Consider the following 27,256-nt stretch of genomic DNA (forward strand, 5'->3'; position numbering starts at 1 on the left):
CGTCATCCAAGGTCATCCCAAGGTCACTCAAGGTCATCCCAAGGTCGAAAGTGGAGGGGGGAGTCTCAGCACCGGCTATAATAACCTACTGATAGAATAATTTTAGCCTATTTTTATATAGAATCAAATATACAAACGGAATTACTGGACACCGTGTATGATTAAAAGAGGTTTATTTTATGATATATTTTAGAACTACCTGAAGTATATTCAAGTAGAAAACCACATTAAAAATTCAAATTGAACACAAGCGAAAAACAGCAAGTTAAATGGTATATTTAGATTTAGTTTATTTGCACTATACGTATATTTTCAAGAGAGTAGATAGATATACACTAATCTAAAAGATACGAAGATATTCAGCGTAATAAACACATTATTGTTATTGTATGTATTTATTTCTTAAATTATTCTATTTGTTTCAAATTTAAGTTTATTTACATTTACTATGGATTCTTACCACATTTATAGATATTTCCTTTTCCCATATTCCATCGTTTAAGATACCAGCGTTATTAATAAGAATATCGACATAACCAAACGTTTCAATAGTTTTTCTAAATGCATCTGAAAAGAAATATTATTTAGGGATTTTATACAAATGGAAACGATTCGTTTTCAATATAGAATGTGTCCAAAATTAACGAAAATGTATGATTTATTTCAAGTTGCAAACTACAAATGAGGGAAACCGTATAAATAATATTTTATTTCGTTCATAGACGTAATTACTTGAATAATAACACAGCTCCACAAAAAAATAAAAGTCGTTATTTTCTTGTGCAAATGACCAGAATACATTATTCCCATGTATTTTGAACCACTGAATTCGAATCCAAGTCAGAATTGACCCGCAAATCACCAAGTTTTCTAACATCAAAAAATGCTTTAAAAACCTACACAATCGACAAATCGGCATTTAAAAATCTAGGTATGATTTATCAGCGACTAAAACCAGTGATCAGATCTTTATATTTCCATGTAAACTGAACCCACTGAACATGAACCGGAAGTCGGATTTGGCCCATAAGGTCACAAATCCTTCTTAACTTTAAAAAACCCACAAAATTAATTAATTAGTTTCTACGATCCAGGTCGGATTTGACAGCGACGAAAAATCGCGGTCTAACACAACTCTAGTCTCTTTTTGCGGATTTTTCACGTAATAATTGTAAAACATCTTGCATGGTTCACTGTTTCACCTTGATCAAGAATTCAGAATATACAATTCCATTTATGTCGAAAAAAAACAGTGAACATTACTTTGATATTAGATCGTAACGGTAAACCTAACTTTCGTCTCCCGTTACGATCCTTTGAATGAATGTTTCATCATCATTAGATTGTTCAAGGAGTTACAGACAAACGTCCATACAATTTTACGGTCATCAAACGTGGAACAACTCAATGTATGTCCAATTTTTCATTCAAAATTTCATGGCATGACCCAATTGAGATGCTAACCTTCTCTGCAATTTCTCCGAGAGTCAATCGGCGAGTTGCACGCCCAGATCTTTGGCTTTATGAACGTGAGAGTCATCAGTTGAAGTCAAAGGCCTTCCTGGTCGAAGATCATCTTCAATTGACTGACGACTACTTGTAAATCGTGAAAACCATTCGTAACGTTCACCTCCGTAAGCTTGTTTCAAAAGTTGAAACGTTTCCGTGAAAATTTTCCCCAGTTTCACGCAAAATTTTACGGTGAATCGTTGTTCCAGAAATTTCGCACATTTCAAAAATCGTTAGTGACGCTTAACCACATTGCATAACAATATCACGAAAACTAAATGAAATATCAACAATCCAAGAACATGTGGTTTATGGGCAACGCAATGCTGCCAACCGCATATCACTAAATGTTCGGTTAATTTCTAGCCAGACCTCGTATGCACGAATTATTATTGTGAAATACTGATAATAAGCATAAGTCTTCCACATATCAGTAATTTTGTTATTGTTACTAAACATAGGTATTACATAAAAAAATATATTTATTTTTATTTAAACGATATTTTGAAAATTAATTTACTAAGTAGTAAGTAAATAGTTTTTGCTTAAATTTTAAATGTTATCATATTTGAATTTAATATCTGGACAACCTTATTGATTAATTAAAATTTAATTTACCTTCAAACTGTTTAATATTGCTCACGTCCGTTGTCACAAATATCGTCTTATCGGGTCCAAATTCTTTGTTCATTTGTGATAAAGCCACGTTTCCCAATCCTGAATCGATATCAGCTAGAGTTACACCCTGTAATTATTATACAAACAAATTACTACGCAAATATTTCATCACAAAACATCAAAAGATGAATTAGCATGTATCTAACAATACGTATTAGATACAGTGTATGAATTTTATTTTTAGATGCAAATATAAAACAAAAAATTTCTTATAGGTATATGGAACTACCACACACTTAGGGTATAAAATGAAACGATTGAATACAACTTACTTACATCCGAAGTTGCTTCATTCACGTGCTAGAGAGTATCAACGTTAAATAGAATTTGACCAGTATTTGTACACATACTTTTAATCATTAAAATAATGTTTCTTACGATTTTCGCGTAATTAATTTATTTTAACACCACTGCATTTTCGATGCAAATCGAAGCAAATATTACCGAAAATTGGACTTATTTCATAATAAAAATTAGATAATGCTTTGTGGATTTCAGAAACCTTGTAATCGTAGCTTTTTTCTTGAAAGTTACTGAAAATGATCACCATTGTCAGTAACTTTCAGTCACAAAACAGTGAATCGTTTTTATTACAGATATTTCTTATTTGACAAAATAAGTATGGTAGTTCAAATTAAAATTCTGGCTTACTAATACAAAATATATAATAAAAATATATAAGAACAGATATCCAGAGCCAGGCCCGGCTCAAGGGGGGCTACGGAGGCTGTAACAAAAGCCGGGACGCGTAGTAATTTATTTGTTAGTTCTCGGAACGGATGGGCCAAAAAGTAAAAGATTTCAGTCAACACTAATTATCGAAAGTTAAGGGCTCTCAAGTAGGTTTAGCGTCGTCCTTCGGAAAAAATTTAGCAATATTTTTTTAACAAGTTGACTTAAACTATCGGGGCCATGTGTTGAGCAGGTATAAAGAGAAAAACCGATATTTCAAATAACGCGCGAAATGCATTCCAAAGAACGTAGAAATTCCAAGAATAAGTTGTTAGAATGTTGTGAGAAAAAAGAAAGTAATAGATCAAATAGCTGGTTTTTAGGCGGATTTTCCAAGCTATAAGGATAGAGTAAATGAGATTGACTAATCCGTCCCGTATTGCTACACGGAGTCATTAGAGGAAGGCTAGGGTTACTTGTAAGTTCAGTTAGTCACAGAATTATTCATATAAATGTAAGTCCAGTCAATTAGGTAATTATAAACATAGTATAGTTATACCAAAGCGTCCCAATATTCATATTTCCTCCAGTAAGATAAGAACATAAACGTTTGGACCCAAGAAATGGCTGTGTCAAAGCGAGGTGTCAAATTCAGGAGAGATCTCCAAAAAAAACAGACAGTTCTTCCTTAGGTTTCACATTGAGCAGTCTACTTAGTTTTAGAGTCTCGGGTTAATTTAATAATGGATCAAGTTATTCCAAATTTTGCTATGGATCGTGCATTCCCTGAATCTCGGTGCGCTGTCGCGTGTTAATAAATTAATAATGTTTTTCGAGCTCGTTGTGTCGTTATTTTGTTTGTTTGTTCTGTTTTTATTGTTATTAAAAACCCTTCCTGGAAAGTTTTGGTGTTTCTTTTTGTTTCTTCCAACTTCAGTGTCACCCTGTACGGCCAGTCACTGGATTACATTCTACGTAAGCAATGGATGGTGAGTGCCTGAAATTAATTCTCTGAACATACAACATTTCTAAGTTCCCACGTCCCTTTCGAGAATTGAATAATAAACTCTTTTGAAATACAGACTCGTTATGATACTGGTCATAACGATATACAGGGTGGTCCGAATTTTATGCAGGAAACTTCGAGGGTAGATAGATCTCTTTAAAATAATATGTGTTTGCTTTATAAACATAGGTCTGGAACGGCCCCGTTTTAGAGATATAGGGTGTTGAGGTTTAAAAAAAAATTAATTTTTTTTATATCGCACACTACCTCACAGGTGGTGTAGAAAGGAGTGTAAATAATTTTGTTGATGTGCTTACAAATTGCACTTACTTTTAAACATAAACAAATATTCTTGTAATATTATCGTTAGAAGTGTCTGCCACAAGGGGATTGTATTGGTATGAATAACTTGAGAATGGCGAATCTTAGGAAAAAAATTAAAGTCACCTTTTTTACGTATTTTGTGCATTAAAATATAAAACAGTTACAATGACATGTAAAAAATGCAGTGGCGTAGGTTTTTTTGTAAAAAAGGGGTGACCCCTGTCCAGTTGTACACCACTGGTTGAACCTTTAAAGCTCATATTTCAGGGAATATAAGGCCTACTATCATACATTAACTATATGTACCAAATTTTATTGAGATCGGTTAATAGATTCCGGATATAAACAAAAAATCAATTTTTTTTGACAACTTCAACACCCTGTATCTCTAAAACGGTGCCGTTCCAGACGTATGTTTATAAGGCAAACACATATTATTTTAAAGAGATCTATCTGGCCTCGAAGTTTCCTGCATAAAATTCGAACCACTCTGTATAGATAAATAAAGAAATAATCCCTCAGGTTACAGGGCTGTAGACGACCAGATCTGGCAAAATGAATTCCATTTTTTTTAAATTTAGAAAAAAGGATCTACGTAGAGCTTGCAGCCCCAGGTCTCACCATAGGTTAATACGGCCCTGTCCAAATTACAACGAAATCGAAAACATAGAGATGGAATTTGGAATGGCTAAAGTATCAGTTAGAAGACAAATTGGAACCAAATATTTTTTAGCGAAAGTCGTAAATGGTTATGTAAATTCTGCTGAAGTATTACGAAAATCAAACTTCTTTATTATTGATAGAGTACGACCAAGCAGTTATTGCACCATTTTAAAAATGAATTTCACTGTAGTGAAAGTATCTTTGGCCATGAATAATATATGTCTTGGTATTATTTAAATATTTTTAATAAAAATTCGAACAAACTGAAAAAAACCTTTATTAAATATTACAAAGATCTGAAATTGCAATATTACTGACATATTTGTTATCTATGTAAATTTTTGTTACATATTAATATTATTGTGACATAATTAAAAATTTAAACCTAAGTGTCTGTATTATATCAGTGAATAAATAAATGAATTAATTACGAATCTTACCCTGAAAACTTAAGTCATGATAAATAATGTTTGATAATGAAACAAAAGGAATAGTTTTTTCTATTATTGGAGGTAATTAAATATATATTATAAATTGACTAAATTAACAATATGAAAGAGTTAGGAAATCGTATACAAGTTACTGCCGGGCCAATGGTTTAGGTCAAGCGTATAATTCGTCATTTTCAATTATTTTGAAACTTATTTTTTTTATACAACTTTAATTTAATTTACAATTTCTTTGATTACCTCCATCAACAAAAAAAAAACTATTGCCACATTTTTTTTATCAATCATAACGACATTACTGGGAATTATTATTCCAAATATTTTTTTTTTAATAAAAAGGCACACTGAACCAAGATTTTAAAAAATAATTTCAAAAAAGCCAGTGGTAAAAAAAATTAATACTACCTGCCGCTCTTCTGTTAAAATGGCCACGCACGCCCATGGTTAAAATTGAAAATAATTATCTAATTAAATAAATAGCTTTTGTTGATACTAATTTGTAATACAGAGATTTAAAACAAAATAAAAAATATTTATCCTTATGCTCATTTTAGGATTTTCGTTCTTATTTTCACATGGATAATTATTCCTGAATTTACGCATATAAGTTAAGAATCACCTTGTATATTTTTAATGAATTTATGTGTTACTAAAAGTGGTGAACGTTTCCAATAATTTACAAAAAAGAACATTTGATTATAAGTTTCTGAACCGTACAAAGCATTATTTCGTTTTCATTATCAAGTACATTCAATTTTCAATGACGACGAATATTGAAAAGAGAAAAATCTTGAAATCATTCTTAAACCTGTGATAAATCAAGAACTGAATTTATAAAATCACCCTCAGAAAATCTCTATTTTTGTGTTTTCATAAATGCAATATTCCATGTACATGGAAAATAAAAATTATTCAACAATTTAACTGTTGTGTATAAGTACATTTTCAATAAAATTATAGTGGTTTGGTCTTCAAGTGAGTAGAAAACCTCTAAGTAGTACGGAAAACTTTATTCAACCAATTTCGCTGGTAACACGGCACACAACCGAGCAGGAACTAGGCTTCTAGACTTCTGGTGGTACCTCGAAAAGCTTTCGGTTTTTATCCTTGTCCCCAGGTACCTACTTTTATTACCCTATCCTAATAATTAACACTTATCCGGGCCCTTACCTACTCGATTTGTGCTTATGTACCCTAATAAACAACAACTAATTTATGTTTACAGCCTACTTATTATAATCTCATTTGCTAAATATATTTGGGTATTTGGGATAATCTCGGATAATTGAAAGTATAATTTATATGGCTCGTAAATTCACAGAAAGCAAAATCTATTTATTGAGGCAGGTACTAAATGTAATTACAGCGTAGCGCTACAAAATAAAAGTTATATGATTAGGTTTACTTCTGACTGACAACTAGAGGCATATTGTAGTTATCTATTCATTTTATAATAGGTAAACATAAAATCAATTACCTTAGCACCATTGCGCAAAAGTATTTTCGCATATTCCAATCCTAAACCCGAACCACCTCCAGTAACCAAGGCCACCTTTCCTTGTATATTGAACACCATTTTCCAAAACGTATCTGGTGAACTTTTGACTACTTACTGCAATTAACAGACCTGTTTTAATGGGAGAGGAACCGAAGAAACCGATAAGTTATCATTGTTTCTAAATATTTAATTAGGTATTCATAATTCATTCGGTTTTATTGACACTTATCTGGAATTTGATATTTTGGACTGTTATAAAATATTTACAAAACAGTAATAGGTTTGAAGTCAACATGTTATTCTTAATAAAATACTTTTATCTACGACAAAATATGTTCGTTACCATGTTAGATAATATTCAAATACATATTTATTATGCAGGGTGTCCCGTTCATGTTTCAAAAAGACTTGTGAGCATATGCCTCATGGGAAAATAAGTCAAAATTTGTTACATTTCTAAACGGTTCTGTAAACTCTAAAGGATACTACAAAAAAAGGTATACGAAATTCGGTAGCGCGTACCATTTTCGAGAAAAATGAAGTTGAATTTTTTTCACATAAAGCGGCACAAGTACATTAACAAAATATTAAATTGAAAGAGGACCTTACCATTGAATGAGCTGAAGACATTTAGCTACCAACAGTATTTGCATTTAAGACTATAATTTTAATTTCTTACGTATCGCATGAAACAGTTATCCTGTAAAACACTTTTAACTAGAAAAAAAAAATAAAATTTATTTTAAGTTTCAGTCTGTTGTAAACTAACATTTAAAAAAGTAAATCAAAATAAACAGATTATGATAATTAATTATCTATTATTAACTAATTTTAAATTTTGTAAACAACTACAATACCATTACTAAAATAAACAATTCGAATGGACTGAATTGTTGATGGACATTAATGTAAAAAAGGTGATAAAAACAGAAAAATATTAGGAAACAGACTCGGAGACATAGATAACAAAACAGCTGCACTATTAAATAAATGTGCAAAACTCGAAATACTACAGTAGATACTGAAATTGTCCCCCATTTCCTTCTATGCAACTTCATTTTTCTCGAAAATGGTACATGCTACCGAATTTCGACAAGTATACCTTTTTTTTGTAGTATGCTTTAAAGTTTACAGAATCGTTTAGAAATGTAATAAATTTTGACTTTTAACATATTTTTTTTTCGATTGTACCTCTCCAATTACCTGTATCGGCGACACTGCTTTTCAAAAAGAAACCGTTTGCACATTATTCTTAACGCACAGTTGATGCGTTTACTCGTATACATATTTTGACATTTTTATCTTTAGCCGATTTAAGAATAATTAAGGAAAACCATTTGGAAATTTCCATTTCAACACACTGTATCTCGAAAACAGGGCGTCTAAGAAAAAAACTTTACATCAACTACCCCTATTATTTTTCCATGAGGAACTTGCACACAAGTTTTTTTGAAACATGAACGTGACACCCTGTATAATTTTCTTTTTTAGTGTCTAAAACTATGTATGTGAAAAAATTTCAGAACAATAATAAATAGTTTGATTTGAAAAAATATACGGGGTGTTCCATTACAAAAAATCTAGTTTAGATGGTTTCCAGTGGACCAAACTCGGTATTAAATTATCACCACCTTGTATAAGATTGAGTAACTCTCAAGATATGGTTATGTAACTTAGTTATTTAGGTCTTGCTACTTCAAATATTGTGGATTTATCTGTCTAACTGTAGAATGCGTACGGCTTCAAAGTAGGTTCTGATTTTTAATTTTTTTTTTTAAAAAAAGCTAAATATCTCGAAAACGGATAATTTTAGAAATAGGGAAACTTGATGAAAGTCACCTTAAAATGAAGCGTAGAATCCAAAAATGTAAAAATATACGTGCTGTTCCATTTAAAATAACAAAGTTCACGTCAGCTCTTGTATAACCGGAAATCTTGCAGGAACAAAAGTATTAGATTTGAAAAAAAGCATACCCAAAAACCCTGGTGTGCCAATTTTCAAAATTTAAATCGAAGTAGGTTCTGAAATAATCTAATAGGCCACTTTGAGCCACCCGCTATTTTATGGTAAATTCCATTTAGTGTCGAAAAATGGGCACCGCCCCTTTTTGCTTAATACTATTATGCAAATATTTACATATATATTCTTATAATGTAAAGAGTGCAGTTATATGAAGGCAACGGTTGTGTCCCTTTCTGTTTGAATAAAATTACATACATGAAAGAGAGCCTGGCCTAATACTTCCGATCTCTAAATAATTTGTCTTAATTGAAGGTTTAATTTAGATGATTGTCAATGTTCATATTTTAGTACTGCGGTTAATATTGATTTTCCTTTCTACCATTTTAAACTGCTAGTTAGATGTGTCCTGAAATAACTTTATATAATTATTTTAAATGCATCATTAGTTGCATTAGTTGTAGAGAATACCTAAAAACACTTTTTTAATTATTAATCTGGATTTCTTTCTTCTTTTTCAAAGTATCAATGTTTTTTAGTTTGTTATGCCGCGGCCTAAGTATCTGGTCGTCTCCAGTTACATAACCATAACAATTCCGTAATTTCTATCCAAAATTTAATATTTTGAAATAGGTACATATTTAGTTACTCAGTTGTTCCAAGTAAATCAGAAGAAAATCCATTAAATACCTATCTATGTTTTCATTATACTCCACGGTCGAAATTATAGAGAGTGATTCATCGCTAGCCTTTGGACTAGTAAGGGGGATGAAGCGTGCCGGGAATGAAAATCCATTGGCGTGTCTGCGTAAAAGGCAACAAGATATAGAAAATAATAAAAAAATATAATAAAACATAACATCTAATATTTTTTATGGTTTGCTATAACAGGCACTTTGATCCATTTTAATTATTACAACATTTTAAAACGTCCCAATTGTGTTTTTTTAATTTATAAATTTATTATAACTAGCCATGGAATTAGACCCCTCGTCTATGCTTATGCTATGACGTTTCTCAGGACGGGTTAAATCAAGTCCGTTTACACCCACTAAAAAAGCATTTCCCTATTCCCTACCAAGTGCAAAAGATAGAGATAGAATATAGATCGACGTTCAGTGTAACTCTGTCTCTAGACGATTATAGATTCTATCGATGTGGGTAGCGAGCGGCACAAAGATAAATAATATTGAACCGTATAAAAATCATTTTATATTTTATACGCATTATGGTAATAGTGTTTTTATATTATGTCTTAGTCACTCTTTATAATTTCGACCGCGGAGTATAGTTGGCAGTTCAATATCTTCAATACTTCCAAAACATCAAAACATTTTTTTGAAATTTTTCCAAAAAAAATCGCCATGATCTACTGCACAATATACTATTTATTTATAAATTTAAAATTTTTTCTGCACTATAGGTACGTAGGAATAATGGGTATAGCAAATCATCTCATTTACCTACTACTAATAATGAACTAAGTTGTTAAAATATCTCCAAAATAAATGGTAAAATATGTCTTACCGATGTCAAGCACTACTACACAACGTTCATCCACACAAAAAGAGATTGAGGTTTACCCATCAATTAAATACATCAATTATTTTTTTGGTGATTTTTATGAAGGAGCTAGCGCCATCTATAAACAGTAATAAGAAATTATGCAGTTGCAGAATAGAGAACTGTCTTGTAAAGTAGATCACAATAACGACTACAGTTCCAGTTACTTCAATTATAGCTAGGAACGGTACGTGATATAATAATAATCATATGTACAGAGTATATCAGAAATACTTGGCAAACTTTACTGGCGCATTTTAGTACATAAATTAATAGAGAAAAATATTTCCGCGAGATATATATCCAGAAAAGCTTTGCTCCATAAATACTGGAAGCTCAAAATTAATGAAAATTTATGTGGTTTATTTCAAGTTGTAAGCACACATCAAGATCACATCACATTACCTGAATATTTAATTTTTTATTTAAAAATAATCATGTTTTACAACTTTTAGCGACAATTACTTCCTAGACATGATATAACACACATCAATTATCTCGAAAACTCTTCATCATGTAAGAATACATTTTTTGCAAAGTCTGTAGTACTCTGTCGTAATAGTAAGTTAAAATAAGAAAAAATATTTCATAAACATTACCAGAAGCTATGACTTATTTTTTTTTTTTCAGACTTTATTTGAGGACTTTGCCACCTTTTAGGACAAGAACTTATTTAATTGATCTTTTGATTTTCTTTCACAGATTACAAAATACTCAAATAAGGAGACAAAAAATATTATAAATTAGAAGCGACTACATACACTACTAGAATGACACCCCTGTATGTATAAAAAACTAATGCTCATAAGTTTGTAGAGAAATAGTTAAAGTTAAACTTGTATACTAAAATTGATTATAATCCCTGTCACTTTTTTGTATCTACAAGAGAAATTGATTTTTTATTCAAACTTTGATCCCCCAACGCAGGTCGTAGGTATGCTATACAGAATGATTCAGAACTTATCCAAAAAAAAAAAAATTTGAATGTACAGGGGACTCTTATACAAATACAATTTTGTAAAAATAAATCGAAAAGAGCAGTTCTAAAATAATTTAAAAATACACTTCTGCAGGGTACTGGAAACTTGACCACTGTAAAACCTGACCTAGCGCAAGGCAAAGCATGCAGCATAAACGGACAAAAAATTGAAAGAATTTCTTTCCGAAGGAAAGAAATATATAACATTTTATAATCCCTATTTTATATCAGCAAATTCAGCTGCTTTTGCCGCTATTGTTATTATTAATTAATAAAATTTATTTGTGGTTACAACAAATGTTCAAAATTTTGTCCACCGATGTGTAAACACATTTGCGCCCTTCTTACCCAGTTTCTGCGAACTAACACAAATGTTGTATTGCTTCACCATAACACAAATGCTCCACTATAACACAAATGTTGTCTTACTTCACCATAAATTAAAACGATCTCCATCAACTCCGAGTTGCTATACACATAAGCCATTTTGACACCTGAAAAACTAATGTAAACACTAACACAAATGTTGTCTTACTTCGCCATAAATTAAAGCGATCTCCATCAACTCCGAGTTGCTATACATAAGCCATTTTGACACCTGCAAAACTAATGTAAACACTATTCGGAATCACCTGAGGCCACGTGAAGCGAAAGAGCGAATTGCGCACTACGCGAACAACACTAAAAACTACAGTAGTCCAACGATGTAAGGGTTGTAAATACTACAACTTTAATAATTTTTTTCTGGTAAACTATAAGGGTTTTACAAAAACATATTTTACGATATTGAGTCCATTTTTCATGACGCATCTATTCCCAAATTTTTTTGGATAAATTGTGAATCGCTCTGTAAGTATTACATCATTTGCTTTGTACGAAAAAGAAAATTCTTGCACACGTCAATTTTTTATTTAATTAAGGCATACTTTGAAGCAAATATTGCATATTTAGCCATAATAGTGTCTAAGTGGTCTTCAATTTTCTTAAATACTCGTTACAAAAGATGTTTTAAATGTTCTTCATTGCAAGAATAAAGTCTATATTGTATCTTGTTTCTACTTTTTATAAGGTTTCATGTGTCTACATTTGCACTTTAATTGCCATAGTGTTTTTATTTTCTGTCGTATCATAAAATAAAGTGCAGGGATAATTGTACACGTTAGTATTTTTCCGAGTCAGTTATTAAAAAGATAAATATTGTAGGTACTTACCATAATCTTCTATAAAAATTCTGTTGAAAAAGAGTATTTTAATATATATACCTATTTACAATATGTAAATCAAGAATTATAGAAATTATCAGCGTTATATTAAAACCGATTCAATAATAACAATTTCAATTTCCGTAAATATATTATTTGATGCAGATATGAAATAGTCTTTGAAAGCATATAGTATTATTCTATGAGTTTGAAAAATGCAGCCGTAAATTTGAATCTCTCTACAGGGTGTCTCATAATTAACTACCAACCCTGAACAGGCCGATTCTATGATCAAAACTAAGTAATCCATTTATTTCCACAAGGTTCATTGGGGTGGGTACGGGGGGGCCCTTGGTATTTTGCGTGTGTAACTTTTTCATCTTTGACTTTTTAACAAATTGGACAGCAAATTCCGTTTTCCCGAACTGTTTTACCTTAAATAGGTACTCTTGTTTCAAATCGTTATATTTAACGGTTTCTGAGAAAATCGCTCTTGAATTAATCCCACTTTGGTCAATTTCATAGTAATTTAAACAAAAAATAATAATAATTTTCCTTTCCTCTGTTTTCCATTTAAAGGATTAATTTTTATTTGATTTCATTTGTTATTATTATTTTTTTATTAAAATTAGATTAAATTTAAACAAAAAATTTTTTTCTCCGTCTCCCTCAAGTACATATATGCACTGAATCAATTTTCATTGCGCTTTATACCACCAGCTCTACTGATATTTAGACCTAGAGACTATTTGCATCTAATTATTTAAAAATCTTTGTATATCAGTTAATACATTGGCAAATTGAGAAATACATTAGTATGACTCATATACGTTTCTGTGAGTAACTTTGTTACAAATTCAATTTAAACAATAATTAGAAGAATGCAGTCCACAACCATTAACGGCATATGTAGGTACATAACTCTCAAGTAGTTCCGACATAAATCAATGCAAAAACAAATTTAGAAGTTAGGGAAATAATAATAAAATTAGTTCTAAAATAGTATTTTAAAAATAGTTTCCAAAATTGAACTGCCATTCTTTAAAATAACTAGACGTTTGGTGACAAAGAACATATTTTCAGTTTATAACAACTTTTTTTATAATTAAATTGCTGTTAATACTTTTAAATAAATTCCAAAATAAGGGCCTAACGAAAAGTACATAACACGGTATATTAGTTTAGCCAAATTGTATTTCTCGGTAATATGACAACAAATATTAGACAAAAAATTACATAAAGTTTAATTTGTTTTCTTTTATGTACCTAATCTTATTTATTATTAAAGTATTGTTTGAACAACCTATAGGTCAGTAAGAATATTGTTGTTTGATTTACTTAGGCATTGTTTCTCTCTCTGGGAACACGTACTCATAGGGGGGTTGTTCTTCTTCAACTACCCAAACAGTTCCATTTGGACAAGACTGAATAAGTTTTGTTACCTCTTTAGCCACATATTCAGGTCTGCGAAATAAAATAAAATTAATTTTTAATATTAAAGCCATTTAAGAAATTCAACAAATTTAAGATTTATGTAAACAAGTTTGCAATCAATTATATAGGGTGTTTAGGAAAATATACAAGTAGGTACTGCAGCATAATTAAGGTCCAATACAACTTACTTATCATGTAAATCAGGTAGTTTAGAGCTTCTCAAAAGGTGCACTGTAAAAAATTGACTTAATTTTCACTCAAAATCAATACATTTTTTTAATAAAAACAATCCACACCCAATTGTATTAAAATAATAGCACTTATCGTTGAGTATCAACTATTTGTTAGCTTAATTTTAATATTATATTGGTTAACTTTTGAGTTAGCTTTCTAAACTATGCAAGTCATATCATATTGGTACACTAGATCTAATAGTAACGAAAATCAATTCTTAAGTAGGTACAACTAAAATAAATGTATTTGTTGTCTCAGTCCAAACTGCGCGTCGGTATGTGTTTGTACACAACTACACAAAAATGCATAATATTAACAACAAATAGAGTTATTTCTTTAAAGTTTCTTCTTCACAGTCTCACATGTATTAGTTCTTCTTACAAAAAATTGTATTGACAACCTTACTTCTTTATTAAAATCCTAAATTCGCCAAAATAATTTGAGTCATATCGGAAACTTTATGGCCACAGTCAAATAAATAAGCAGTAGTATATTATTAGTAAGGGGCAATATGCGTTGTAGCAGAAATAGACTAAATGTGGTCGAGCCGTGTGTCGCTCTATGCTCACAATACGCAATGCTACTGTCTGCCACAAAAACACGTGCCATACGCTCGACCAAGCAAAGCACCAAACTCACTCACACACACATAAACGACAATGAAATGCATAGCCAACGTCCCTCAACAAAAAACTTGAATTGTTCACTGGCACGTCAGATATGTATCGAATAAATTGATCGATGCGCAGCTTCAGATTAGAGGGTTACTGTGAAATAGTTGATGCTTGCATTAGTAAAAATAGCATATATTAAAAACTTCGACTGCTTTAAGTATGCGCCTGTGACCTCGGTAAATTTTCATTTTTGAAATGAGTCTTTACCCATCGCCGGAGACGATTAACCGCGGAACACTTAAGGCAACTGTTAATTTTCTACAGTTGCTTTACTTGCGAGAAGAAATTGTTATTTTGTTAACTTTTGCTGGTACTTATTATAACGTACTATATCTACTTATTTTATGGTAAATTCCATGTGAAACGTGTACAGTAGAAAAATAGGCTTGAATTACATAAAAGAGAACTCAGTCTATAAGCAACTCTGTACCACATTGCAGCCACCGTAACATTTCCGATCGTTTCTAATAAGTAACCTTGAAGTTACACTGCGTTGCTTTTTACTGTGTACGCTTAAAGAAATTGAATTGAATACTTTATCTTCAAAACAAATGATAGATCCATAAGTCACACATTAAAATCTCAAAAACGATAGCAGTTTTAACATTGGTTGAATTACAATGAAGTTGTGAAACCATAAGGCGTTGAATTACCGTTTTATTTTCTTGTTACTTCCTTAGACCACAAAAATGAAATTTCACGAAAGCTCCCTTTTTTTCACATAATTCTGTAATTACAAATATTATAAACTTTAAGATTTCAGGTATTTTATAAATTAACATTCTGTATGGATTGCTACTAAATCTTCTACATTTTAGTTAATGAATGTCAATTTTTTTTCCTCTAAATTTATTTTCTTATTGCCAGATAACCATTTTTATTATATTATTTACAGAAAATTTCAGTTACATTTTAGCAACAGCACAATTTTGCACAGTTGCTGTGACCAATGTTATAACTTCAAAAAATCTAATAGTAATGTATTACTAGAAAATATAAGGCTAATATTTATACAGGCTGATTCACAACTTATTCAAAAAAAAATTGGGCATTCCCATGCGTCATGAAAAATGGAGTCAATATCGAAAAATAATTTTTGTAAAATTTATATCTTCCAAGAAAAAAAAAAATTATTGAAGTTGTAGTATTTGAAACCCTTTCATCGCTTGGCTACTGTTGTCTCTGGCGTCATTCGCGTTGTGAGCTGTACGCAATTCGTTCTCTCCTCTCTCTCCAAGTAACTCCAGGTGATTCCGAATACTGAATCCGATTTTAGTATTAAAGTTTTGTGATAGTGTTTACATTACTTTTGCAAGTGTCAAAAATGACTTAAGTGTAGGTATAGCAACTCGGATATAACGTTTTAATTTATGGTGAAGTAAGACAACATTTGTATTAGTTCGTAGAAACTGAGTATGACAAGCCTAAATGTGTTTACACATCGGTGGATAAAATTTTGAACAGTTGTTGTAACATCAGGTATGTCAAGTTATTTTATTAATTAAAACCACAAATTTCATTAAATAACAACAATAGCGGCAAAAGCCGTTTAATTTGCTGTTTAAATTCTTTAAAATTTTTGTCCGTTCATTTTTTATTACACTTTGCTGCCGTGCCAGTCGCTAACTGCATGTTTTGCCTTGCGCAAAGTCAGGTTTTACAGTGGAATAGTTGCCAGTGCCGTGCAGAAGTGTATTTTTAAATCATTTTCGAACTGCGCCTTCTGATTTTTTTTTACAAAATTATGTTTGCAAGAGTCCTGTATATTTAAATTTTTTATGTAAGTTCTGAATGGCCCAATAAGTACAAACTTATTTAAAAAGGGAAAAAATAGTTTTGTGATCTATGAAAGTTACAAGAAAACTAAAAGCGTGACTGAAGAAAAATTGTTGCACAACTTTTTTGTAATTTAACTAACGTTGTACCTCTTATCATTTGCTGCAGTTTAGATTTCTTGACATTTCAACACATGTCGACCTTTTCTTCAGAAGAAACTCTCTGAAGATTCAGAATTTCTTCTGAAGAATGTTACTCGAAACGTCAAGAAGCCTAGACCAGCGACGCGACGTGGCAACCAGCCTGGAAACAATTCAACTTTTGACAACACGGAAACCTGCAACCAAGCTCGTCAACAAATAAATATTATCAAACATTATTTCCGATATTCTTAATTCAAATTTGAATATTATGAAATACTTACTCTTGCGGTGGCAGTGTATCTATATTTTGCTGCAGAGACTCTTCATATGCGTCTCCTAAATTTCTTCCGCTTATATCAGCGATCAGTGGCGTTGCAGTTACTCCTGGACAAATCGCGAGTAGTCTAACTTTAGTCCTTTCATAGTGATGGGGGACACCCCAGGACCTGGTCATTGCTGCCACTGCAGCCTTAGTCCCGCAGTATATGGGAATGAAAGGACATATGCCAATTGCAGCGATAGAGGACATGTTTACTATGACAGCCTCAGGTCCCTGTTTATATTTTGGTAGATAATTTTCCATGCCCAAAAGTATTCCGTGAACCACACCATTCTACGGAAAAAAAGGAATTAACAATTCATGATAAGAAGTTGAATCCATCAGGTATTTTTTCAAGGGTATATTTGTACATCTTCTTGGTAAAAAAAAGTTATCTCTTACTGTGTACTTAGTAGTAGCTACTAGTCATAAATTAAGATTATATATCGAAAGTCTTATACATACAATGTAATTTCAAGAATTGGTATAAATTGTGCAGTCCTTTATGAAACAATTAGTACAGAACATGACTTTCAAATTTACATAAAAACCTCTTTTTCATTTCATTATGACAAATCTTGGATTTTTAGTTGTAGAGTTTATTATATGCCAATATAAAACAAATCTTTATCGAATAAACTCCCAGTGATTGCTATTGTATCAACTACATATACAGAGTGTTTCAGGATTAAGTCGACAAACTGTGAAGACGTGTTCCTCTGATCAAAATAAGTAAACAAATGTATATAAACGGAAACGCTTCGTTTTCGTGATGATAAACATCCTCTGTTTAGAATTCCATAAAACAACGATAAGTATTATGAAAGAGGACCGAGATATTTAAGTAAAACTTGTGTAATTTATGAATAATAAGTATTATTAGCCACCAGTGGGGGAAATATGGCTAGGCGATTCAATTCATTCAACAAATAAAGTAGTATAGCTCTGTAAAAAATGAGAACTGATGCCATTTGATCAGACTTGCAAAACGCAATTTGTCCAAATTTTCAATTTTTTAATAATAGATGGCGTTACAATATTGAGTTGAATCTGTAAATGGTCAGCACATTGTTGGTGATAGTAATCTTGGTAGGCGGAAACAACAAGTACCTAAAATTAACATCTAGGGTGAGAGAAAAACAAGTTAGGTATGAATAAATTAGATATTTTAAATTTTTAATCGATAGTTTCTATGATTATTTCAGGCATTCAAACCATGGTCCTGATTTGCATACAACAATTTAAGTTTGTAACCATAAGAATAATGGGGGACGGAGCACCAAACGGATAGGGGGGCTACTGACACATCATTTGCTATTATTGATTTTTTGAACAAAGCTGAATTTCCTGAAAATGCGACGAAAATCCATTTTATTGCAGATGGCCGTGGGTAGAACAAAAATAGTCATGACGTACATACTTTGATGTTTTGGCTCCATAAGTTGTCAGGTGAAAATGTAACGGAAATAGAAATTATATTTCCGATCAGAGGTCACTCCTATCTTCCCGCCAATTGTACCCTTGGACGCATCGAAAAAATATTGAAGTATCACAGTATCACAAAAGCTCCAGATGCATATTGGGATCTATACACCAAAGTGGGCGAGGTACGAAAACTTGGATCCGACTGGAATTTGCTTGATATCAAAAATGTGTTATTGTGGCTCAAAAAAGTCAATGGTATAAGTTCTTGACGAAGATTTAAAAAAAAAGTGTTACCACCAACAATATTTTGAAATAAAGTGAAGTTATATCGCACTTCAGATGAGACAAAAAAAATTATTTCAATCGCTATTAAAAACACGCGCACGATTTGACCAAGTAGACTTACCGGAGCTACCTTTGGGTAATAAGATAAGGAAAAAAAATAGACTGTTTGAAAAAACAATGATCCAGAGTTGGAATTTTTGCACAGAGTACTGCGAGGATGGAAAAACAGTTGTTGAAGAAACTGAAGAATGTGAGTATAACATGTGACATGGAAGCAGTTAATTTTATTTAAAGTTTATAAAAAATAAAAATAAAGGTACTGTTTATTGAGAACATGTTTTTGTTTGGTTCTTTTATATGATACCCCAAAATCTGTTTGATCGACAATCAAATCGCTCTTTGTCCACAAGAGACATGCAAATGCCATTTTTTCCAGCTCTTTTTCTTGAATAATAAAGCTATTTTCGCTTTTCCAGTCTGCAAATTTAGTAGTTACGGATGGTATTTTTTCTTGACTTTTTACTACAAATCGTAACTCAGTAACTAAGGCCGTTTCCAAGCGCCAGTTTTTTGCTATTCCTAAAAATTTACAATTTTTGATAAACCGCGATAAACCTGCTCCTTATTTTTGAATGTAATATTTTACTCTGGACAATAATTATCTCTCGTATTTGCTTCCGTTTTATGGCAAATTTGATTTATTTACACTGTAAGAAAATCGGTGTGAGTGAAAGCAATAAAGGTTCAGAGTGAATCCATTGAGTGAAATTATTGAGTACATTTAAACTAAAACTGAGGCATTTTGATCATGAGTGAAATTATTGAGTACATTTAAACTAAAACTGAGTACTTTTACTCAAATATAGGTACTTCTTAAATAAATTCTTCACGTAAACTCGTATTTGGTGTACTTGTACCTAAATCAGAGTAAATGTCCTCATTACTGAGTGATCCCAGCCTTTTTCATATCCAGATGCATTGTCTTTGTCTGTTCCCATCGTTCCATTAGAGAAGGCGTGGGGTAGAGCGCGGGGCCTTTTTAGCCTTCGTCATCGAGCTATGACGTCACAACGTATGAGAAAACAAAAAACAGTTTTTGCTCGTAACTTGGTAATGGCTGGAAATATAAACAAATCTGCAATTGTGGGGGGATTGGTGATAGTGCAAAAGGTCCAAAGTCCGTTTGTCGAAAAAAAAATTCGTGACCAAGGGTGTGTGGCATCATAGAATAAAAAAAGTGGTTATAACTCGAAAACGGTGCGTTGAATCAAAAAAATAATAGGAAAAATCTCCCCAAATCCCCAGCTCCGATTGTCCGTTCTGCGTTGAATGCAAAAGGTGCGAAGTCCGTATATCGAAAATAAATTTCGGAAACAAAAGGTGTGTGGCGTCATACAGCAAAAAAGGTCTTATAACTCGGAAACGGTGCTTTGAATCGAAAAAATAATTAAAAAAATCTTCACACCTCTGATTGTCCGTTCTATGTTGACTGCAAAAGGTCCGAAGTCCGTCTGTCGAAAATACATTTCGGAAACAAGAAGTGTGTGACGCCATACAGTAAAAAAGGTCTTATAACTCGTTGCGTTGAATTGAAAAGATGTATGAATCGAAGCGGGGTAATTGTTAGTTTTAATTGTCTTTTAGAACAGTTGATAAAATTAATTGTAATTGGTTTAGTTGCAAGACACATTTAATATAGATGAATACGAATAAATTAATTACAACGGGCAATTAATAGTTCAATTGCAATTAATTTTAACTGCAATTAAATTATTCGCAATTACTTTTTTAATCAATTAATTAATTGACTGAAAATTTAATTGATTAACGCCCAACGCTGGTTACCACCACAGTACATCTAAGCATTAGATTAATATACAATAATTAATTATTGTATATTAATTTCGAGTAATTTGAATGGCGTCGTGAAGATGGCACCACTTATATATTGCTTCTTTATTCTCTACCACAGTTAATAGGGTCCCGTTAGATGCTCCAGAAAAGCGTGATCGTCAGGAGAACAGGCCTTAGCCTGCGGGTCTCAGTTGGAAGGTCTGAGCCAGGAAGCCAGGATAGCAGGAGCCCTCGCGAAGTGAATTAATTTCAACACCGTATATCCTAATTAATCATTTATGAGTGATTTATTTTTGCACTCAATATTTAGTTAATTGAAACCAAGACTGAGTAAAAAATGAGTCAATAATAGTATTAATAGTAAAATTTAAATCATATTAGAGAAGAAGTCAACTCTAAATTGGTTTTATATACTCAGGATAGAGTCAAAAGTCGCTCAATTGATAGTTAGTAGTAGACTTCGTTGGCAGCGATTTGCATTCTTTGCCACGAACCAATAGATTCTCCCAAATAGAAAAATGAAGAGGATTGAAGTCCGGACTTCTGGGTGGCCAAGTAAAAATGCTTCCACGGCTTGAAGAAGTTCCAATTTATTGAAGAAGAGACATGTGGTTCATGCACGACGGAGCTCCACCGCATTTTTCTTGGCCAGTGCGTGCACATTTAGATGCAGTTTTTCCAAATCGCTGGATTGGCCATCTAAGCATTTTTGCTTGGCCATCCAGAAGTCCGGACTTCAATCCTCTTGATTTTTCTATTTGGTCTCGAATGAAAGATATAGTTTACAAAGAATTTATTGGCTCGTGTGAAGAGTTGTGGCAAAGAATACAAGTCGCTGCCAACGAAGTCAGACGCAATCCCAATATGTTGTTTCAAACTCGAAGATCTCTCAGAAAACGTGTAAGGTGTATTAGTGTCAACGGTGGATTCTTCGAACAATTACTTTAAATCATAATTACTATTTTATTTGTTTTATTGTTAATTGATGTAATAACACAAAGAAACATTTGGTTTGTTTCGCTTAATATTTCTCATATTATCAAAACATAGTGTTCGTTAAATCGATTTTTCTCGAAAACGGATCGAGATACCGAAATGAAACAAGAGTACATAATTAATGGAAAAATGATAGTTCTTTCAGGTTTTGAATCAAGTTTCATGTTAAATATATAGGGTAAAATGTTATTAACTAAACTTTCTGTAAAATTGGTCGTAAGTGGCGCCCTCTACGAGCAATGGTGAAATTACAACACGCATCTTATTCGTCGCCTAAAAAAATATAGTTTCACAAATTTTCAAGTTCCTAACCTACATATTTTCAGAATAATAGCAAAAAAACGATTTAAAATTTTAACTTTCAACACCCTGTATTTCCGAAACTATCAACTTTCGGATAAGGCATGTTTGCGCCAATGATCACCATTTCATGTGTAGTATCTTCAGATTTCGACTTTCCCATTGTTAATGAATCACCCTGTATACATTTTTCACTTATTTTTATGTCAGGAATATGTCAACTCAATCTTGAAAGACCCTGTATAACGATAAATTATTATAAGGTATATACAAAGATTATTGACATAACATTCTACCTCCCTTATCCTTTTTACTTGCTAACTTACAATTAGAAACAAAATTGTATGAGCCAAAGTTGTAGGAAATTTTCTTATAAATAAATAAATAATTTTCAAAACTTTTGGAATTATACGAAAATTACTTAGTTGATAAAAGTTCATCGCCAAATGTTTTATTATTTTTAGGAATAACAACCTTTAAAGTCAATCTTACTTACTCCAAAGAGGACTATTCTAAAATAAATACTATGAATGAATACTATGTGCCGTTAATAAACTAACAAACAATTTTTATTTAAAGAAACAGTGATGTAACATATATATTACTGTGGTATAAAAATAAATATTTATTTATGGAATGCTTATTTTAACAACTTGGTTAATATACACAAAAATACTTACAACATTTATCCCAATTTGTTTTTCCCATATCTTATCATTTAAAATACCAGCGTTATTTATAAGGATATCTACATGTTTGTACTTCTCTATAGTTTTCTTGAACGCATCTACGAAATAAATTAACAATAAATATTTCTTGCTCTGTAAAAAGTACTCACTGTCAAATTGTTGGATGTCGGACACGTCCGTTTTTACAAACAGCGCCCTATTGGGACCAAACTCTTTTTCAATTTCAGTTGAAGCTGTTTGGGCAAATTCAGAACTCGTGTCGGCCAATGTTACGGCCTAAAATATATATATTTGCAGGTTGTCCCAGAATATGTGGGCAAGCACTCGGATTTATACAGGGAACGTTTAACTAACATGACAAGTTTCTATCTAGGGGGTCCCCCCTACGGAGATACAAGCGCCTAAACGACGCCCCTGAAAATCGATTTCTTTTAATAACTTTTAAAATACTTGGTATAATTTATTTATTTTTAGAAGAAAACAAATGTAAATAAAAATGGCATATATTTAGATAGGCACAGAAAGAATGGAAAGGACCCCGCACTTTTCTTATGGGAAGTGGCTTTCGGCCAATTTTTTTTAAACTTCGCAGGTTGATAGTTCTTAACACGTAGATCAAAACTCTCAATGGGCACAAAGCCCTAAATCCACCCCTTCCCCCCAAAAACTGCCTCCAAGTAGCGGGGGGGATTTAACTGATTTCTGCATGTAAAAAATTTATTTTTTTAATCAACCCAACAATGACCCCAAACAACCACATTTTTTACTATCAAACTACCCCACTTGATCCCGCCCTCCACGAATCAGCCTACAGATTTTCCAGATTACTGTATTTTATAGTCGCACGTATTTTTTGCACGTATATTTTTTGCGCGTATATTTTTTCACGCTGAATTCGAATCTGCAACTCAATTTTACGAAATCGGGTCAGAAAAATTGTTATTAACAATTTAATTGTTTATATAGCTGTAGAAAGTTTATTTGTCATTTTAAGAAAAAATATTTCATGTAAAAGTTATTTATTTTGACAAAATCTAAAAAAAGTTCCTATGTATTTTTTTTCGATAAAGTAATATTCAAGCTGTAAAACGCTGTTAAGCTTAACACACGTGTATATCTTTAGCTATCATACGTATACTCTGTGTTGATGAAAATCACATCTGAAAACATTGATGGAGTTTTAAAGCCAAAACATTGATTTTTCGAAAAAAACATTAGTTTTTTTTTAGATTTCATTGAAATAAAAAACTTTTATTTGAAATTTCTTTTTATAAAACAAGTAAACTCTCCGCTACTTGGAGTCAGTTTCTGGGGGGGGGGGTGGATTTGGGCATTTGTGCCCATTGAGACTTTTGGAAAGTGGTCCTTTCATCGGTTTATTTCTCTTTACGGATATAATAAAAATCATATTAAACAAAAATAGTTTTTTCTCGAAAACGATTCATTTTATCGATATCAACCAATCGTGTCCTTTTTTCGATTAAGGTTCAAGCTATCTAAAAATATTATTTTTGTGCTTTTATCGTAAAGGGTGTAAAAAAAATTACATAATTATGCTACAGATAGTCCGTCCCTGGCAAACCAAATAAGCCAAATTGTTTTCATGGGTCAATTTTTAAGGTGCCTTATCTATTGTCCATCGTATTAAAAATTCATTATTTTTAATTAATTTTAATTAATTAAAAAGTATTTTGAGTTATTTAAAAAAAAAAACAATTTTCAGTGGGCATCTTTTAGAGACCTGTAGGAGGGCCCTCTAAGGAAAATTTTTATAAAGACTTGTCATGTTATTTTAACGTCTCCTGAATAAACACGAGAGATTGCCCACATATTCTGAGACACCCTGAATATAAGGTCACATAAAAATTAAAATATTACCATTAGTGTATTACCATTAGTATTACCCATATTGTTATTTATTAAAAATGGGAAATGCATGAATGAATGAAGTTTGTGAGACTTTTTTTGTGAAAATGAAAACATATCTTTAATTCCTATAACAGGCAAATGATTGAAGATCCTTTTGAGTAGTGCATAATCTAATTAGAAGTTTTTACTCATCTCATTTTTATAAAAAAATCAACACTTTATCAAAAAGAAATCTACTGCAGAACGCTGCACTGTAGATGGCAAGGACTTGATCTTAGACTTTGGCGTTAGATTAACTAAAGATAAATGAAATAGAACAATGAAAATATTGTAACATATTTTCTCTTACCTTCACACCATTCCGAAGGAGTTCCTTTGCATATCGTAAACCTATACCAGAAGCACCACCACTAATTAAGGCTATTTTTCCAACCAAATCAAGCACCATTTTTCTATGTCAACTCGTTAAAATCTAAATGCAGCTTACTCAAACCTGTCTGTTTCTATAATAATGTGTCCTATTATAAACAGTTATGTCGTTATATACATTTCTAATACATGATAATTTGAGATAAAAGCAAGTACATAAATGTGAAATATTACTTAGTAGATTTAAGAGAGTGAAAAATATAAGATAAGCCAAATAAAAATGTTATAAATAGAACAATAACAACAGCAAGAGTAATAGCGAAATTAATAGGTTTATCTTATTTGATTTTATTTAGCTAATTTGTTTAATGATAAAGATATTATTCACAGCACAACTTAAAATTAATTAACGTTAACATAAAATCTATTTGAAATACACCGGGTGGATCATTTTGCTGATAAACTTGTCTAAGATGGAAAAACGAAGGACATAATAAACTATTACTAACCTTATTGTTCGGGTTTACCCGATATTTTGAAAGAACATACAATTTTTCTTTTCAATTGCATTGTGAATTTTTGTTTAAAATTTATGACTTGAACAAGACTTGATTTCCTTTTGTACTTTGTCTTATCTTATGGACGTCATATTAAATTTTATGCTGAAGCACATGTTTTACACTTTTCAACGTGTATCATAAGTACAAAAAAAAAACGTTTACGAGTCGGAAATCCATAAGAAGAAAAAAGGCCTCTATCTGCCTGCACCTCGGGTCGAATTGCCGGAGATCTCTAAGGAGCCTCTTAGAGAGTCTTTGAGTCTCGATTTGATACAGGGTGTTAGTAAATAAGTGCGACAAATTTCAGGGGGTGATTCTACATGAGAAAATAATGGCAGTTTGCTTATAAACGTATGTCCGCAAATGATTCGTTTTCCGAGATACGGGGTGTCAAAGTTTTTCTTAAAAACTGACGATTTAATTTATTGCTCTGAAACCGGTCGAGATGTGCAAATGAAATTTGGTGGGTTTTAAGAGGTTATTGCGCATTTTTGACACGCAATTAAGAATTTTATGTTCATCATTGGCGCGCGTACGGGTAATAATCTCAATTTTTTTAAAGAAAAAATGGTACGCCACTGAGATAATACAAATTAAAAATTATTTTTGAATTCCTAGTTCCATTTGTGACAAAAAATCTCTCTTGCCTTTTCTTCGTATGGAGCGCCGTTTTGATGCAAAAAAAATAAAACATCTTAACGCCTTTTTTTATTTCTTTAATACATTATCAAGAACTATCTAATACAATAACATTAAACCAGAACAATAACAGAAAATAACACTAATAAAATTTTGTAAAGGTGCAAAGCTACAACATATGTTCAAAAATGACCTCCCTCAGACGTGACATAAGATTCAATTCCTCGCCTCATTGATTGTCGTATTCGCGCAAATATTCGTGGTATATTTCTTATTGTCTCACAGCCGACTATAACGGGACTTTAACGGGAGTGGAATAAACTAATGACTTAAGAAAACCCCAAATGCAAGAATCAAGAGGATTTAAATCCGGCGGTCGAGCAGGCCAATGTTCCGTACCTCCGCTACCTATCCAACGATTTGGATATACTGTGTCTAAGTGATTACGTACATTAATGCTAAAAATGGGCTGATGCACCATCATGCATGTACCATAGGTGTTGTCTCAGCTGTAGAGAAATTTCTTCAAGAAGAACAGGTAACTCTTCCTGTAGGAAATTAAGATAAGAATCGCCTGTTATAAATCCACAAATAAGATCCACTTCTTATTTGTGGAAGGGCGAAATGGGCGTTGACTATTAGACGCCTTCATTATAGCCATCCTTGTCTATCACATGGATTTCTATGGCTTACTTTATCGCTCTCACGTAACTTCTGATAGACCATCGGTACTTTCCTACACTGTACGTACTCTACAATTAGTTATATCAGCACTTGTAAACATCGTTGTAAAAATAATGATTACGACCATTGTAAAAAATGATTTATAAAATTGATCACTTGAAATAATAAAGGTCAACGTCTAAAATGTTTAACAAATATGATTATTATGAATGATATATTTATCATTAAATCGAACAGAGGGAAATGTATTACACTGTAACAAGATAAATGTTTGATGATAGACCCCCAAGCAAATAAATCAAGTATTGGCGATATAAATATTGGCGCTATAAACTTCCACAGCAAGATGAGTAAAAGTCTATTTATTGATAAGAAAAAATATTTCATTTTACCAATCAGTTTATTGCTAAATACAAATTTGAAAATTAAAGAAAACTGCTTTATTATTCCTCTATATCAGCGGTCTTCAAACTTTTACGACTTGCGGAACCCCGCCAACACTT

The 27,256-nt window shown here is 31.9% G+C and overlaps 2 protein-coding genes across 2 annotated transcripts; both read right to left on the reverse strand.

The window, feature by feature from the left end:
* Nucleotides 1-392: 392 nt before the first annotated feature.
* LOC108907099 (15-hydroxyprostaglandin dehydrogenase [NAD(+)]-like) lies at nt 393-10,315 on the reverse strand. The gene is made up of 4 exons (XM_018710625.1): nt 10,287-10,315; nt 6,779-6,913; nt 2,128-2,254; nt 393-567 (listed from the first exon to the last, which is right to left on the reverse strand). Exons 2-4 carry the CDS (start codon nt 6,875-6,877, stop codon nt 434-436), a joined length of 360 nt encoding a protein of 119 aa, XP_018566141.1. The 5' UTR covers nt 6,878-6,913; nt 10,287-10,315; the 3' UTR covers nt 393-433.
* Nucleotides 10,316-13,677: 3,362 nt separating this feature from the next.
* On the reverse strand, nt 13,678-25,031 carry LOC108907104 (15-hydroxyprostaglandin dehydrogenase [NAD(+)]-like). Its single transcript, XM_018710634.1, has 5 exons — nt 24,851-25,031; nt 22,782-22,908; nt 22,624-22,730; nt 17,046-17,377; nt 13,678-13,967 (listed from the first exon to the last, which is right to left on the reverse strand). The coding sequence occupies exons 1-5, from the start codon at nt 24,947-24,949 to the stop codon at nt 13,838-13,840; spliced, it is 795 nt and encodes a 264-aa protein (XP_018566150.1). The 5' UTR covers nt 24,950-25,031; the 3' UTR covers nt 13,678-13,837.
* Between the last annotated feature and the right edge of the window lie 2,225 nt (nt 25,032-27,256).

Source organism: Anoplophora glabripennis, unplaced genomic scaffold (genome assembly GCF_000390285.2).
Source record: "Anoplophora glabripennis isolate ALB-LARVAE unplaced genomic scaffold, Agla_2.0 scaffold281, whole genome shotgun sequence".
Lineage (NCBI taxonomy): Eukaryota > Metazoa > Arthropoda > Insecta > Coleoptera > Cerambycidae > Anoplophora > Anoplophora glabripennis.

Excerpts from the sequence above, each read along its gene's own strand:
- LOC108907099 (XM_018710625.1), bottom strand. The coding sequence starts at position 6,877 with ATGGTGTTCAATATACAAGGAAAGGTGGCCTTGGTTACTGGAGGTGGT. Across the intron at positions 2,255-6,778 it reads TTTTGCGCAATGGTGCTAAG|GGTGTAACTCTAGCTGATAT; the intron begins GTAATTGATTTT and ends TAATAATTACAG. Across the intron at positions 568-2,127 it reads CAATATTAAACAGTTTGAAG|ATGCATTTAGAAAAACTATT; the intron begins GTAAATTAAATT and ends ATTTCTTTTCAG.
- LOC108907104 (XM_018710634.1), bottom strand. The coding sequence starts at position 24,949 with ATGGTGCTTGATTTGGTTGGAAAAATAGCCTTAATTAGTGGTGGTGCT. Across the intron at positions 22,731-22,781 it reads CGACATCCAACAATTTGACA|ATGCGTTCAAGAAAACTATA; the intron begins GTGAGTACTTTT and ends TTTATTTCGTAG. Across the intron at positions 13,968-17,045 it reads GATACACTGCCACCGCAAGA|ACCTGAATATGTGGCTAAAG; the intron begins GTAAGTATTTCA and ends TTTATTTCGCAG.